This window comes from Rhinoderma darwinii, chromosome 4 (genome assembly GCF_050947455.1).
Source record: "Rhinoderma darwinii isolate aRhiDar2 chromosome 4, aRhiDar2.hap1, whole genome shotgun sequence".
Taxonomy (NCBI): Eukaryota; Metazoa; Chordata; class Amphibia; order Anura; family Rhinodermatidae; genus Rhinoderma; species Rhinoderma darwinii.
The window spans coordinates 373,893,872-373,911,940 of record NC_134690.1 but is presented as its reverse complement, the minus strand read 5'-3'; the positions used below and the strand labels follow the sequence as shown (position 1 = coordinate 373,911,940).

Here is an 18,069-nt window from a genome sequence, read left to right as displayed (position 1 = left end):
ATACAGTACAGGATGCAGTACAGTCACTATACAGTACAGGATGCAGTACAGTCACTATACAGTACAGGATGCAGTACAATCACTATACAGTACAGGATGCAGTACAGTCACTATACAGTGCAGGATGCAGTACAATCACTATACAGTAAAGGCTGCGGTACCGTCACTATACAGTACAGGCTGCGGTACAATCACTATACAGTGCAGGATGCGGTACAATCACTATACAGTACAGGATGCAGTACAGTCACTATACAGTACAGGATGCAGTACAATCACTATACAGTAAAGGCTGCGGTACCGTCACTATACAGTACAGGCTGCGGTACAATCACTATACAGTACAGGCTGCGGTACCGTCACTATACAGTACAGGCACTATACAGTACAGGCTGCGGTACCGTCACTATACAGTACAGGATGCGGTACCGTCACTATACAGTACAGGCTGTGGTACAATCACTATACAGTACAGGCTGCGGTACACTCACTATACAGTGCAGGATGCAGTACAATCACTATACAGTGCAGGATGCAGTACAGTCACTATACAGTACAGGATGCAGTACAATCACTATACAGTACAGGATGCGGTACAATCACTATACAGTTCAGGATGCGGTACAATCACTATACAGTGCAGGATGCGGTACAATCACTATACAGTACAGGATGCAGTACAATCACTATACAGTACAGGATGCAGTACAATCACTATACAGTACAGGATGCGGTACAATCACTATACAGTGCAGGATGCAGTACAGTCACTATACAGTACAGGATGCAGTACAATCACTATACAGTGCAGGATGCAGTACAGTCACTATACAGTACAGGATGCAGTACAATCACTATACAGTACAGGATGCGGTACAATCACTATACAGTACAGGATGCGGTACAATCACTATACAGTACAGGATGCAGTACAGTCACTATACAGTACAGGATGCAGTACAGTCACTATACAGTACAGGATGCAGTACAATCACTATACAGTACAGGATGCAGTACAGTCACTATACAGTGCAGGATGCAGTACAATCACTATACAGTACAGGATGCAGTACAATCACTATACAGTACAGGATGCGGTACAATCACTATACAGTACAGGATGCGGTACAATCACTATACAGTACAGGATGCGGTACAATCACTATACAGTGCAGGATGCAGTACAATCACCATACAGTGCAGGATGCAGTACAATCACTATACAGTACAGGATGCAGTACAGTCACTATACAGTACAGGATGCAGTACAATCACTATACAGTACAGGATGCAGTACAATCACTATACAGTACAGGATGCAGTACAATCACTATACAGTACAGGATGCGGTACAATCACTATACAGTACAGGATGCGGTACAATCACTATACAGTACAGGATGCAGTACAATCACTATACAGTGCAGGATGCAGTACAATCACCATACAGTGCAGGATGCAGTACAATCACTATACAGTACAGGATGCAGTACAGTCACTATACAGTACAGGATGCAGTACAATCACTATACAGTACAGGATGCAGTACAATCACTATACAGTACAGGATGCAGTACAATCACTATACAGTACAGGATGCGGTACAATCACTATACAGTACAGGATGCAGTGCAATCACTATACAGTGCAGGCTGCAGTACAGTCACTATACAGTACAGGCACTATACAGTACAGGCTGCGGTACCGTCACTATACAGTACAGGATGCAGTACAGTCACTATACAGTACAGGATGCAGTACAGTCACTATACAGTACAGGATGCAGTACAATCACTATACAGTACAGGATGCAGTACAGTCACTATACAGTACAGGATGCAGTGCAATCACTAGACAGTGCAGGATGCAGTACAATCACTATACAGTACAGGATGCGGTACAATCACTATACAGTACAATCACTATACAGTACAGGATGCGGTACAATCACTATACAGTGCAGGATGCAGTACAGTCACTATACAGTACAATCACTATACAGTACAGGATGCAGTACAGTCACTATACAGTACAATCACTATACAGTACAGGATGCGGTACAATCACTATACAGTGCAGGATGCAGTACAGTCACTATACAGTACAGGATGCGGTACAATCACTATACAGTACAGGATGCAGTACAGTCACTATACAGTACAGGATGCAGTACAATCACTATACAGTACAGGATGCGGTACAATCACTATACAGTACAGGATGCAGTACAGTCACTATACAGTACAGGATGCAGTGCAATCACTATACAGTACAGGCTGCAGTACAATCACTATACAGTGCAGGATGCAGTACAGTCACTATACAGTACAGGATGCAGTACAGTCACTATACAGTACAGGATGCAGTGCAATCACTACAGTGCAGGCTGCAGTACAGGCACTATACAGTACAGGATTCAGTACAGGCACTATAGAGTACAGGATACAGTACAGTCACTATACAGTGCAGGCTTCAGTACTGTATAGTGATCTTGATTACAAGCAATTCCCCATACAAGCAGAAAAAAAACCATTTTGATTCCTATCAATCAGTGTTTGCAATGCAAAAAGTAAAATCTGCATAGAAAATCTATGCCGCATCTGAACATACTATTGGGGCTAGTTCACACGTAACATAAATACTGTGGATTTTCAGCAACGGAATTTGTTGCGGAAAATATGCAGCGAATACAGTAGCAGCAAAGTATCCACACGCTGTAAATACTGAGCAGAAAAAGGCTCATAAATTTACCTGCGGTGCAGAGTTTTATTCCGCAGCATGTCAATAGTATTTACGTAAACACTGCTTATTTGTTGCAGGATTTCCCCATTGAATTCAATGGTGAGATAAATCCTGCAACAAATAGCAGTTGTTGCGTTTTTTTGCAGCGGGTTCGCAGCGATACCGCGGCAAAAAACGCAAATCCGAAAAAAAATAATCTTATATTAATTATACTTACCTAGTAGACTGTGTTTCCTTCTCCAGGCCGGCCTCCTAGGAAGATGCAGCGGTCTCCTGGGATGCTAGCAGGCCGACTAAGTGCTGCAGTTTTTCGCAGCGGACATTCCGGGCGAAAAACTGCATCACAGTTTGGTGCGTTTCTTTGCCCGGAATTCCCTGCGGCGCATACACTACCGTTCAAAAGTTTGGGGTCACCCAGACAATTTTGTGTTTTTCATGAAAACTCACACTTATATTTATCAAATAAGTTGCAAAATGACTAGAAAATATAGTCAAGACATTGACAAGGTTAGAAATAATGATTTTTATTTGAAATAATAATTTTCTCCTTCAAACTTTGCTTTCGTCAAAGAATGCTCCATTTTCAGCAATTATAGCATTGCAGACCTTTGGCATTCTAGCTGTTAATTTGCTGAGGTAAATCGGGAGAAATTTCACCCCATGCTTCCAGAAGCCCCTCCCACAAGTTGGATTGGCTTGATGGACACTTCTTGCGTACCATACGGTCAAGCTGCTCCCACAACAGCTCTATGGGGTTGAGATCTGGTGACTGCGCTGGCCACTCCATTACAGATAGAATACCAGCTGCCAGCTTCTTCCCTAAATAGTTCTTGCATAATTTGGAGGTGTTCTTTGGGTCATTGTCCTGTTGTAGGATGAAATTGGCTCCAATCAAGCGCTGTCCACAGGGTATGGCATGGCGTTGCAAAATGGGGTGATGGCCTTCCTTATTCAAAATCCCTTTTACCTTGTACAAATCTCCCACTTTACCAGCACCAAAGCAACCCCAGACCATCACATTACCTCCACCATGCTTGACAGATGGTGTCAGGCACTCTTCCAGCATCTTTTCAGTTGTTCTACATCTCACAAATGTTCTTCTGTGTGATCCAAACACCTCAAACTTCGATTCATCTGTCCATAACACTTTTTTCCAATCTTCCTCTGTCCAATGTCTGTGTGCTTTTGCCCATATTAATCTTTTCCTTTTATTAGCCAGTCTCAGATATGGCTTTTCTTTGCCACTCTGCCCTGAAGGCCAGCATCCCGGAGTCGCCTCTTCACTGTAGACGTTGACACTGGCGTTTTGCGGGTACTATTTAATGAAGCTGCCAGTTGAGGACCTGTGAGGCGTCTATTTCTCAAACTAGATACTCTAATGTACTTGTCTTGTTGCTCAGTTGTGCAGCGGGGCCTCCCACTTCTCTTTCTACTCTGGTTAGAGCCTGTTTGTGCTGTCCTCTGAAGGGAGTAGTACACACCTGTTAGGGATCTGCCAGGTACTTCATCTAGCTATACTCCTGGGATTAATCAATCCACACCTGAGGCCAGACCTGTTCGACTGACACCATCTCCCACCAACCAGGGTGGCAGGCTCAGGAGTGGGAGAGCCTATCGCGGCCTGGTCTCTCGGAGTTAGCTCCGCCCCCTGCCCTTTATTACCTGCCCTGTGCTCTCCCTCAGTGCTTGTAATTCTTTTGGATTCCTGGCCCCACTGCTGCTTGCTCCAGCCTGCTTCTGCCGTGCTTCTGCCTTGCTGCAGTTCTGCTTGACCTGCTTTGCTTGCCCTGGCTTGCTTCTGTCTCCGTGCCCGCTCGGGTGTACTCACTTCGTCCTGGTCCTGACTGTTCGTTCGCCGCCCCGTTTCCTCGTGGCGTTCAGTGGCTACTGCCCCTTCCCTTGCGTGTTCCCTGTTTGTCTTCCTGTGCACTTAGCCAGCGTAGGGACCGCCGCCCAGTTGTACCTCGTCGCCTAGGGCGGGTCGTTGCAAGTAGGCAGGGACAGGGCGGTGGGTAGATTAGGGCTCACTTTCCCTTCACCTCCTTCCTGCCATTACATAATTACAAGCCCCTTACCTAGTCTACCATTTCTCCTACGCTGACGCTATCATGGACCCCCTTGAGACCCTGACCCAGCAGATGCAGGGCCTCTCCCTACAGGTCCAGGCCCTGGCCCAAAGGGTCAATCAGGGTGACGCTGCTTTAGTAGTACCCCTCACCTCACCTCTAGAACCCGACCTCAAGTTACCTGACCGGTTTTCAGGGGACCGTAAGACGTTTCTCTCCTTCCGGGAGAGTTGCAGACTGTATTTCCGCCTAAAGCCCCACTCCTCAGGTTCCGAGAACCAGCGGGTGGGTATCATCATATCCCGACTCCAGGAAGGGCCCCAAGAGTGGGCCTTCTCCTTGGCTCCTGACGCCCCTGAACTTTCCTCTGTTGATCGTTTTTTCTCTGCCCTCGGACTCATTTACGACGAGACTGACAGGACTGCTTTAGCCGAGAGTCAGCTGGTGACCTTACGTCAGGGTAGGAGACCGGTTGAGGAATACTGTTCTGATTTTAGGAAGTGGTGCGTAGCTTCTCAGTGGAACGATCCGGCCCTAAGGTGCCAGTTTAGGTTAGGATTATCTGACGCCCTGAAGGATCTGCTGGTTAGCTACCCCTCGCCTGACTCCCTTGACCAGGTTATGGCCCTAGCAGTACGACTTGACCGACGTCTCAGGGAACGTCAGCTAGAACGCTTCAGTGTGCTCCCCTCTGACTTTTCTGCGATTCCCCCCGAGGTCCCGTCTCCTCGCCCCTCCACGGAGGACTCGGAGGTACCTATGCAACTCGGGGCCTCCATGTCCCCTCAACAACGTAGGGAGTTTCGCAGAATGAATGGTCTCTGCTTCTACTGTGGGGACGACAAGCATCTACTGAACACCTGTCCCAGGCGCAAGAATAAGAAGCCGGAAAACTTCCGCGCCTAAGTGATCATCGGGGAGGTCACTTGGGCGCACAGGTATTTCCCGTTAATGTGAAACGCAATAAAATTTTGCTTCCCTTTCAGGTCTCGTTTGCTGGCCGGTCTGCCACGGGCAGTGCTTTCGTGGATTCTGGCTCATCTGCTAATATCATGTCTGTGGAATTTGCTATGTCTCTAAAGATGCCTTGTATTGATTTACCTTATCCTATCCCTGTAGTAGGAATCGACTCAACCCCCCTTGCTAATGGTTATTTTACTCAGCATACTCCTGTTTTTGAACTCCTGGTTGGCTCCATGCATTTGGAGCAGTGCTCTGTACTGGTGATGCAGGGATTATCGTCTGATCTGGTTTTAGGCCTTCCCTGGTTGCAGTTGCATAATCCCACATTTGATTGGAATACTGGGGATCTCACCAAATGGGGTAATGAATGTCTTATGTCATGTCTTTCTGTTAACTCTATTTCTCCCCGGGAGGAGGTAAACACGCTTCCTGAGTTTGTTCAGGACTTCGCCGATGTGTTTTCTAAGGAGGCCTCCGAGGTGTTGCCTCCCCATAGAGATTACGATTGCGCTATCGATTTGGTGCCTGGTGCCAAGCTTCCTAAGGGTAGGATATTTAATCTTTCATGTCCTGAACGTGAAGCGATGAGGGTGTATATCCAAGAATGCCTGGCCAAGGGTTTCATTCGCCCCTCGACTTCTCCTGTAGGTGCTGGCTTCTTCTTCGTGGGGAAGAAGGATGGTGGTCTTAGGCCGTGCATTGATTATCGTAACCTGAATAAGGTCACCGTAAGGAACCAGTACCCACTTCCTTTGATTCCGGATCTTTTTAATCAGGTTCAGGGAGCCCAATGGTTTTCTAAGTTCGATCTACGGGGGGCATATAACCTTATCCGCATCAAAGAGGGGGATGAGTGGAAAACTGCGTTCAACACACCCGAGGGTCATTTCGAATACCTGGTCATGCCCTTTGGGTTGTGTAATGCCCCTGCTGTCTTCCAGAATTTTATTAATGAAATCCTGAGAGAGTACCTAGGTAATTTTCTTGTTGTGTACCTTGATGACATACTGGTGTTTTCCAAGGACTGGTCCTCCCACGTGGAGCATGTCAGGAAGGTGCTCCAGGTCCTTCGGGAGAATAATCTGTTTGCTAAGACTGAAAAATGTGTCTTTGGGGTACAGGAGATACCATTTTTAGGGCAAATCCTCACTCCTCATGAATTCCGCATGGACCCTGCCAAGGTTCAAGCTGTGGCGGAATGGGTCCAACCTGCCTCCCTTAAGGCGTTACAGTGTTTTTTAGGGTTCGCCAACTATTACAGGAGATTTATTGCCAACTTCTCGGTCGTCGCTAAGCCTCTTACGGACCTTACCCGCAAGGGTGCCGATGTCCTCCATTGGCCCCCTGAGGCCGTCCAGGCCTTTGAGACTCTCAAGAAGTGCTTTATCTCGGCCCCCGTGCTGATTCAGCCCAACCAAGAGGAGCCATTTATTGTGGAGGTTGACGCTTCCGAGGTGGGAGTGGGGGCCGTCTTGTCCCAGGGTACCAGCTCCCTCACCCATCTCCGCCCCTGTGCTTACTTCTCTAGGAAGTTTTCGCCCACGGAGAGTAACTATGATATTGGCAACCGCGAACTTCTAGCCATTAAATGGGCTTTTGAGGAGTGGCGGCATTTCCTGGAGGGGGCCAGACACCAGGTAACTGTCCTTACGGATCACAAGAATCTGGTTTTCCTAGAATCGGCCCGGAGGCTTAATCCTAGACAAGCTCGGTGGGCACTATTCTTTACCAGATTTAATTTCTTGGTTACCTATAGGGCTGGGTCCAAGAATATTAAGGCTGACGCTCTGTCACGTAGTTTCATGGCCAATCCTCCTTCCGAGAAGGATCCCGCTTGTATTTTACCCCCTGGTATAATCGTCTCTGCCACGGATTCTGATTTAGCTTCTGATATCGCGGCTGATCAGGGTGCAGCTCCCGGGAACGTCCCTGGGGACAAACTGTTTGTTCCCCTGCAATACCGGCTGAGGGTACTCAGGGAAAACCATGACTCCGCTCTATCTGGTCATCCTGGCATCTTGGGCACCAAACACCTCATTACCAGAAACTATTGGTGGCCTGGGTTGCCTAAAGATGTTAGGGCTTACGTCGCCGCCTGTGAGGTTTGCGCTAGGTCCAAAACCCCTAGGTCCCGACCTGCGGGCCTACTACGTTCCTTGCCCATTCCCCAGAGACCTTGGACCCATATCTCCATGGATTTTATCACCGATTTGCCTCCATCTCAGGGCAAGTCGGTGGTGTGGGTGGTAGTCGACCGCTTCAGCAAGATGTGCCACTTTGTGCCCCTTAAGAAGCTACCTAACGCCAAGACGTTAGCTTCTTTGTTTGTGAAACACATCCTGCGTCTCCATGGGGCCCCAGTCAATATCGTTTCTGACAGAGGGGTACAATTTGTTTCCTTATTTTGGAGAGCTTTTTGTAAAAAGTTGGAGATTGATCTGTCCTTCTCCTCCGCCTTCCATCCCGAAACTAATGGCCAAACGGAAAGGACCAACCAATCCCTGGAACAATATTTAAGGTGTTTCATCTCTGACTGTCAATTCGATTGGGTCTCATTCCTTCCCCTTGCTGAATTTTCCCTGAATAACCGGGTCAGTAACTCGTCAGGGGTCTCCCCGTTTTTCTGTAATTTCGGGTTTAACCCAAGGTTCTCCTCCGTCTCCCCTGGTTGTTCCAATAATCCTGAGGTAGAGGAGGTTCATCGGGAACTGTGCACTGTCTGGGCCCAGGTTCAGAAGAACTTAGAGGCGTCCCAGAGCGCACAAAAGATTCAGGCGGATAGTAGACGTTCTGCTAACCCCCGGTTTGTCGTCGGGGATTTGGTCTGGTTGTCGTCCAGGAACTTGCGCCTTAAGGTCCCGTCCAGGAAGTTTGCTCCCCGATTTATTGGACCTTATAAGATCATTGAAGTCCTCAACCCTGTATCCTTCCGTCTGGAGCTCCCCCCATCCTTTCGCATACATGACGTCTTCCATGCCTCCCTCCTTAAACGCTGCTCCCCGTCCTGGTCCCCCTCGAGGATACCTCCTGTTCCCGTTCTCACCCCTGAGGGGGTGGAATTCGAGGTGGCCAAGATTATGGACAGTAGGATGGTCCAGGGCTCCCTCCAGTACCTGGTCCATTGGAGAGGATACGGGCCGGAGGAGAGGACTTGGGTACCTGCCCGTGATGTTCACGCTGGGGTATTGATCAGGAGGTTCCACCTCCTCTTCCCCACTAAACCGGGTCCCCTTAGTAAGGGTCCGGTGGCCCCTCATAAAAGGGGGAGTACTGTTAGGGATCTGCCAGGTACTTCATCTAGCTATACTCCTGGGATTAATCAATCCACACCTGAGGCCAGACCTGTTCGACTGACACCATCTCCCACCAACCAGGGTGGCAGGCTCAGGAGTGGGAGAGCCTATCGCGGCATGGTCTCTCGGAGTTAGCTCCGCCCCCTGCCCTTTATTACCTGCCCTGTGCTCTCCCTCAGTGCTTGTAATTCTTTTGGATTCCTGGCCCCACTGCTGCTTGCTCCAGCCTGCTTCTGCCGTGCTTCTGCCTTGCTGCAGTTCTGCTTGACCTGCTTTGCTTGCCCTGGCTTGCTTCTGTCTCCGTGCCCGCTCGGGTGTACTCACTTCGTCCTGGTCCTGACTGTTCGTTCGCCGCCCCGTTTCCTCGTGGCGTTCAGTGGCTACTGCCCCTTCCCTTGCGTGTTCCCTGTTTGTCTTCCTGTGCACTTAGCCAGCGTAGGGACCGCCGCCCAGTTGTACCTCGTCGCCTAGGGCGGGTCGTTGCAAGTAGGCAGGGACAGGGCGGTGGGTAGATTAGGGCTCACTTTCCCTTCACCTCCTTCCTGCCATTACAACACCGTTGTAGGAAATCTTCAGTTTCTTGGCAATTTCTCGCATGGAATAGCCTTCATTTCTAAGAACAAGAATAGACTGTCGAGTTTCACATGAAAGCTCTCTTTTTCTAGTCATTTTGAGAGTTTAATCGAACCCACAAATGTAATGCTCCAGATTCTCAACTAGCTCTAAGGAAGGTCAGTTTTATAGCTCCTCTAAACAGCAAAACTGTTTACAGCGGTGCTAACATAATTGCACAAGGGTTTTCAAGTGTTTTCTAATCATCAATTAGCCTTCTAACACAGTTAGCAAACACAATGTACCATTAGAACACTGGAGTGATGGTTGCTGGAAATGGGCCTCTATACACCTATGTAGATATTGCATTAAAAACCAGAGGTTTGCAGCTAGAATAGTCATTTAGCACATTAACAATGTATAGAGTGTATTTCTGATTAATTTAATGTTATCTTCATTGAAAAAAACTGTGCTTTTCTTTCAAAAATAAGGAAATTTCTAAGTGACCCTAAACTTTTGACCGGTAGTGTATGTATGTATGTATATATATATATATATATATATATATATATATACATATATATATATATATATACATATAGAATCTCTTTGCTTGGCATGTAGTCAAATTTATTTTTATCTTTTTAGGCAATTCGAGTTCTGCTTTTTTTTGTCTTTAGGGCGCATTGGTAATCGAATCGCTAGGTTTGTGATGAACCTGGAACATGGATTGATCGATTTGTCTTCTGTATTTGCGTCTAGTTCAGAACACAATCGGGCTGCGACTAGACCAAGACTTTTTTTGTAGTGAGCGATAACTCGCTGTTTAGGCTAGGACTACACACAGAGAATTTATCTCCGTACAAATAATCGCTTTCTTTCAAAAATAAGGAAATTTCTAAGTGACCCTAAACTTTTGAACGGTAGTGTATGGCGGATACGCTGCGTGCTATTACAAAGCGTATCTGCCCTGTGCGAACTTAGCTTTAGGCTACGTTCACACAGCAGATTTGCTGCAGATTTTCTGAAGGATTTATCGTAATAAAAGTGGCAGCAGAATACAGTAGCAGTATAGCTGTAGAAATTGTCGGCGGTGGAGATTTTGAAATCTGCTGCATGTCAATTTCTAATGCGGAAAGTGCACAGATTTGTTGCGGATTTTCCTTATTGAATTCAATGGGGAAGAAGAAATCCTCAAGCAAATCCCATAACTGTGGATTACGTGTGAATCCGCATCAAAGTGTGCAAGTCCACGTCATCGCTGCAGGCCGGGAGAGAGACTGGAGGGAGAAAAGGGAAGCGTTGCCACAGAAGAGTAAGGGGAGGTGAGCATAGTGTTTTGTTCTTTTATGCATGGGTGAACCTAGCCCCCCTGCTGCCTGAGGCAAACTATAAAAAGACACCCCCCCCCCCCATCTATCCGAGTTTTCTCATTACTGGCTTTACAAACACGCAATATATACATTTTTTTAAATAGGAAAACATTTGTTTATTTGTTAAAGTGCTGTTTAATGTATAGAAAATATTTAAAGAATTATTTTTACTGTATTACTTTAGTATCATAGATCAACAACGCAGCATTAAGGCTGGGTTCACACGAGCATGTTACGTCCGTAATGGACGGAACGTATTTCGGCCGCAAGTCCCGGACCGAACACACTGCAGGGAGCCGGACTCCTAGCATCATAGTTATGTACGACGCTAGGAGTCCCTGCCTCTCCGTGGAACTACTGTCCCGTACTGAAAACATGATTACAGTACGGGACAGTTGTCCTGCAGCGAGGCAGGGACTCCTAGTATCGTACATAACTGATGTTAGGAGCCCGGCTCACTACAGTGTGTTCGGTCCGGGACTTGCGGCCGAAATACGTTCCGTCCATTACGGACGTAACATGCTCGTGAACCCAGTCTAACACGGAAAATGGTTTAACACATCTTCTATGCCCCCTTTTTATTACCTAATTGACTTATGATTTTTAACTGAGTTCAGTGGCCCGGCGTGGACGGCATGATGCAGTGACGTCATCGTGCCCGGGCAGTTGACATCATCAGCGTGCTCCCGATCTCTTGTAGGCCTCAGGCCTAAACCAGGCTGTGGCCTACAAGAGCAAACGGCGGAGCAGGGGTTTCTATTGTGGCAAATTTATTTATTTTTTTAAATTTTATATTGGTAACTTTTTTTTGGTAGGTTCCGCTGGACCGTTTGCACTACGTCGTAGATTCATTGGATTACTTCAATGATCTACTTTAAAAAAGAAAAAATTGTGAAAGGGGGAGTTTTGATTTCAATAAAAAAAAAAAATCTTATGTCTGTTTTTTTAATACTTTATTATGGCCTTAGGGCTGCTGTCTGATTGACAGCATTCAATTACTAAGGCTGGGGCTTAGCATTAGCCAGTAAAAAGGCTATCACTAACCCCTATTATTACCCTGGTTCCCACTGTCGCCAGGGATACCGGGAAGAGTCGAGTACGATTCAGTACCTGGCCATCTGAAACGACGGTTAGGCCGCAGGCTGGTATTATCAGGCTGGGAAGGGCCAAAAAAGTGGCCCTTCCCACCCTGGGGATGCTAAGCTGCAGCTGCTCTATTGTATCTGGCTAGTTATGAAAAATAGGGGGAACCCCACATAATTTTAAAAAAATAAATGTAAATTGTTTTTACATGAGATCCCCTCCATTTTTCATAACCAGCCAGATACAATAAATGATAGTACCAGCCTGCGGCCACTCCAGTACCCTTCACTTCAGATGGTCGGGTGCAGGATCGTACCCAGCTCCTCCCGGTACTCCTGGTGGCGGTGGGTACCGGGGTAATAATATGGGTTAGTGATAGCCTTATTACTGGCTAACACTAAGCCCCTTCTTAGTAATGGACGCTCTCAATCAGACAGCAGCCATTGCTAAGGTGGTAATGAAGTATTAAAAAACAGAGACATAAAGAAATTTATTTTATTGAAATGACAACTCTTCCACACAATCCACTTTAACCATTTTATAAAAAAAAAAGAAAAAAAGCTTACATCAGCGAAGTAGTCCAACAAATCTACGACGTAGTCCAAATGGTCCAGCGGAACCTGCAAAACAAAAATTAGCAGTATGAAAAATAAAGATGGCTGCCCTCATAGACGTACAAACATATGAATAAATAGTTACTATAGGGAATATATTAAAATAATTAGAAAAATTAGGCCCATAAAATAAAACATATCAAATAAAAAAAAATAATTATAACACCTTTCTTTTAAACAGAACCTTACACCTCCCCATACATGTTCAGTTGAGTGCAGCATGTAATGGGGAGGGCCGCACAAACTCTTGGGCACTTTACTTTTTTTTTCTAGCCTCCTTCGTTATTTAGATATCGGTGCTGTAATATTTGGCGCCCGATATTTAAATAACCCCATGAACTGTCAATGGGGAGGTAATTGGCAGGGGGCGTGTAACATCGCTGTAACACTGTCCAATCAGCTACGGACAGCGTTACAGCAAGAGCTGGAGAGAGAGCGCGTGCACGCGCAGCTCCGCCACCACTAAGGGACAGAAGAGGAGAAGAGTGTGAATTCTTCTTCTTCTGTTTCATGGCATTCATTTAGCTCTCGGCAGACAAGGACGACAAGACTGATCTCTCGCAAGAGATCACATAGTCTTGTACTTGCCTGCCGAGAGCTGAAGAGTGAGAGCGTGTGCACGCGCACATGATCTCCTCTCTCCAGCTCTTGCTGTTGACATTGTCCGTAGCGGGTTGGACAGTGTCACAGCGATGTTACACGTCCCCTTGCCAATTACCGCCCCATTGGCAGTTCATGGGGTTATTTAAATATCGGGCGCCAAATATTACAGCACCGATATCTAAGTAAGGAAAGAGGGTAGGGAAAAATGTTTAAAGTGCCCCAGAGTTTGTGCAGCCCTGACCATTACATGCTGCACTCACCTGTGGGCAGGTGAAAGGTTCTCTTTAAAGTGTAACAACTTTTTAAAAAACTTTTGACATGTCAGAAGTTTTGATCAGTGGGGTCCGAACACTGAGACCCCCCACTAGTCGCTAAAACGAAGCAGCAGAAGTCCTCGGGTGAGCGGTGTGCCGCTTCAATTCTGTTTGGCTTTCCTCGGAGCAGTGTACGGTCTCAATAGAAAGTCTATGAGTCCGTACACCGCTCACTCGGCTGGAAGTCGATCCTAAATGAAGCGACACATCGCTCACCCGAGAACTTCTGCTGGTTCGTTTCAGCGATCGGTGGTGGCCTCAGTGCTCGTTCCCCCACTGATGAAAACTTCGGACATGTCACTATGACATGATAAAAGTTTAGTTACAGTTTAAAGGCTATGTACATATATATATATATATATATATATATATATATATATATATATATATAAAAGATATTTATCAATGCGATTGGTGCAAGTTTTAATTACTTTTTATTGAAAATTATTGTTACTTTTTGAGATACAGCTGCTTTGTATCCTGTATACAGAGCAGCTGTATATAGCGCTGAGACCTGAATCCATTAGGTCGCCTATTATCGATCACATCTAAGTTATGAACTTAGATTTGATCGGTAAGGCTGGGTTCACACACCCTATTTACGGATGTAATTCGGGCGTTTTACCCCCGAATTACGTCCGAAAATACGGCTCCAAAGCATTGGCAAACATCTGCCTATTCATTTGAATGGGCTTTACGATGTTCTGTGTCGACGGTCATTTTTTTTACGCGCCGCTGTCAAAAGACGGCACGTAAAAAAGACGCCCGCGTCAAAGAAGTGCCTGTCACTTCTTGAGACGTAATTGGAGCCGTTTTCCATTGACACCATGGAAAAACAGCTCCAATTACTTCCGTAAAGGACGCAGCGAAAAACTCCGGCAACATGCCATCACATCTGAAATGCCGGAGCTGTTTTCTCCTGAAATCAGCTCCGTAATTTCAGCCGTAACGGAGGCTGCCGTGTGAACATACCCTAACAGCTCGATCCTGCAGGACACTGAATCAGTCAGTCCCGCTTACCTGACGGATACAGGATTCAGCTGTAAAGGATCACATCAGCGTTGGCTTTCCGTTCCGGGGTTCCGTCTGAGGTTTCCGTCGGGTGAACCCCACAATGGAAAGTCAAACTGAAACCGCAGCTTCCGTTTCAGTCACCATTGATATCAATGGTGACGGAAACATTGCTAATGGTTTCCGTTCGTCACAATTCCGGCAGGTTTCCGTTTTTCTGACGGAATCAATAGTGCAGTCGACTGCGCTAATTGTGACGAAAACGGAAGCTGTGGTTTCAGTTTGACTTTCCGTTGCGGGGTTACATCCGACGGAAGCCCGGAACGGAAAGCCAACGCTGATGTGAACAGGCCCTTATACTGCGCTCAGCTTCCTGCCCCTACTAATTTAAAAGGGGTCGGCCAACGCTGGGGGGCCGGGAGTATACTGCAAGCAGAGGGCTCTATAGGGGGGAATAATCCCCCCCATAGAGCCCTGACTAGTTACTATACTGCAAGGTTAGGGGGGTCTGAGCATCTGACTGACTGCTCTAAAGGGGGGGCAGAATCCCCCCCCTATAGAGCCCTCTGCAGTAAGTCAGACCAGACCCCCCCCCACACTAATCCTTCCATTATAGTGATGTGCGGGCTCTATGGGGTGGATGCTGTCGGTAAAATGCCCAGCCCCCCCCCCCTTGCAGTATACTCACGGGTCCCGGTCCCAGCAAGGCAGGAACGTACCTCGTGCGTCTCGTCGCTCGACCGCTCCTCCTGCAGACTTGCTCCTGTCTGGCGGCATGTGCTGCGTACAGCGCCAGAGAGGAGGAGGAGTGTTACAGACGTGCCCTTCATGCGGCACGTCTGGTATGTGTGTCTGCATGGCCCCCGCCCCCGGTCCAGTACGTCCCTGGCTGAAAATGCCGCCCCCCGTTTTCGGGTAGGTGGTGCCGCCTGAGGCTGTCGGCTCACCTCGCCTCATGGCAGGTGCGGCACTGCTTTCATGCTGCAATTTTCCTGAAGCAAGTCCACTACATGTGGACGTAGACTTAGGCCTCATGCACATGACTGTAGTGGTGTGCATGGCCCGTGATTTGCGGCTCGGACAGCCACGGAGTGTCACCCGCGGGCCGCCCGCAAATCACGGGCCGTGCACATGGCCGTGTACATTCATTTCGATGAGCCTGGACCACAAAATGCGGCTGTAATAAGACATGTCCTAACTTTTTGCGGTCCAGGCTCCCGGGCAATGCACGGACCGTGGAAACCACGGTCATATGCATGGGCCCACAGAAATGAATGGGACCACAATTCACAAGCGGATTTGCAGGTGAATTGCGGCCGCAAAAACACGTTCGTTTGCATGAGGCCTAAGGGTATGTTCACACTCTAGACTAAAAACGTCTGAAAATACGGAGCTGTTTTCAAGGGAAATAGCTCCTGATTTTCAGACGTTTTTTAAGCCATTCGCGATTTTAACTGCGTTTTTTACAGCCGTTTTTGGAGCTTTTTTCAATAGAGTTTATGAAAAACAGCTCCAAAAACGTCCCAAGAAGTGACATGCACGTCTTTTTCGCGGCCGTTTCTCAAAACGGCCGCGTAAAAAAATGGCCCATCGGAACAGAATGCCGTTTTTCCCATTGATTTCAATGGGCAGATGTTTGGAGGCGTTCTGCTTCCGATTTTTCGGGCGTCTACGGCCCGAAAAACAGCCGAAAATAGGCCGTGTGAACATACCCTTACTGAATATGGAATGGAGACAGATTAGAGTTGCAAAACTTCAAACATAACTTCAGGCCGGCGCTAATGATGCACGCGGCCAAACTTACACGCTCAGCCATCTGTACAATGGGCATCTCACAAACCACCCACTGCTCGCTCTTCAGTGCCTTTGCGACACAGGCCCAATGATAGATACTAGCACTCGCGGTCCTCACCAGTCCAATGCAGTGTCCTGGTTTCCAGTCCTCTTTTCCTTGAGTCAGTCTCTCCTTCCACTTGCTAGTAGCTTTTTCACTTTCCTCCTGCAACAACGCCATTCACTCATTTAGCACAAGCCGCATGTTCACACTGCGCTAAAAAAAAGCAATGTGTAATCGTGTCAAATACGCTTGTGAAGAGCTTTTTAAAATACAGGCGTTTTTGGACTCCTATTGACTATTGGAACATTTGGCGCATTTTCGGCCTCAAAGAATTTACCGGACCTTTTTTTTCTTTACTCGACCAGTTTTTTTTAAATACTCTTGCATGAAAAAAAACCTAGCTGTATGTACTAACTGCGTGATTTCCCATTGATTTGAATGGGAAGTTTATCAAACTTTTTTTGACGCGTATTTTGGTGCATAGAACGCACCAAAATACACGCCAAATGCACACTGTCTGAACAGGGCCATTCATCCCACCAACTGGACGTGGTTTGGAAGACTACCCGGTTGTTTTATACACTAAGCGCCGACACCAGGTGTGATGATGCACGCACGCTTATGCACAGGGCCGGTGTCAGCACCCGGGGAAGTGCCGGAGCCCACTACCCTTGGGGGGGCCCTCTCGGCCGCCAAGTGCTGACGCTGCCGTTATGGCACCTCCAGGAGTGGAATCCTCGGCCAGATTCTTGCTGGGGATTCTGGTTTTAGAGGGAGTCCCTGTCTAACTACTGCTGTAGAAGCCATAGCGGCTGCCACAGGGTCCGCGGAATGAGGGGGCACGTGCCGCCCGCCGTCGCCCCATGCCCAGCGGCCTCACTAGCAGCGGCTAGGGCTGCTACAGCGGTATCTCCCCGCTCTGCCATTTACTACGCTACAGACTCAGAGTGCTAGTAGCTAATAGCGCTCTGCCTAGGACTACGGCTCTGGGGATGCCCCGGACATCACTGTCCAAATATGGCACTATCTACAGAGGGCACTAAATTTATGGGGGTACAAACTGGGGGCATAACTTCTATATGGGGGCATAAACAGGGCCTAACTTCTATATGGGGGCATAAAGTAAAGTTTTCTGCCATTTTACTACCGCCGTGAGGTTCCCCGCAAAGGGGCCTACTAAGTCTGTGTCGCACAAGGGCCCACATAAACCTGGAGCTGATCCTGCTTATGTATCTATCACCCTGTTACTGAGCGACATGTGCAGCTCTAAAAATGGTGTCTGGGCCGTAGAATCCTAGGACCCTAAATGTAGCTTCTGCAATAAGCCATGCACCTTTTGCCTTACCTGATAAAAACAAAGAACGTAACAGGATGCAATATGTACATGACGTCTTCGGTGGCCTGTATACTGCCGTATTGTATTAGGGGTGTGCGTTGTGGTACGACATGTAAAAACCACAATCCAGGTTTTTAGACTCAGTTTTTAGTACCGTCGTTCTCCCATTTTTTTTACTTCATGACGGGGTGAACACATCCTATGTAGACGATGAATGACTGTGACGTGCCTGTGCCGGTCATTTCAATAATCTCCCTCTCACCACTCAACGATTTTGCTTAC

At 47.4% G+C, this 18,069-nt stretch overlaps 1 protein-coding gene across 1 annotated transcript in view; it reads right to left on the bottom strand.

Annotated features, from left to right (window-relative positions):
• The window catches only part of WDPCP (WD repeat containing planar cell polarity effector), a 306,972-nt gene that overhangs the window by 288,355 nt on the left and 548 nt on the right, over nt 1–18,069 (bottom strand). The window contains exons 2-3 of the mRNA XM_075863142.1: nt 16,527–16,613; nt 12,639–12,692 (exon numbers count right to left, since the gene is read on the bottom strand). Coding sequence (XP_075719257.1) covers nt 12,639–12,692; nt 16,527–16,613 — 141 coding nt within the window. The remainder of the gene's footprint in view (nt 1–12,638; nt 12,693–16,526; nt 16,614–18,069) is intronic.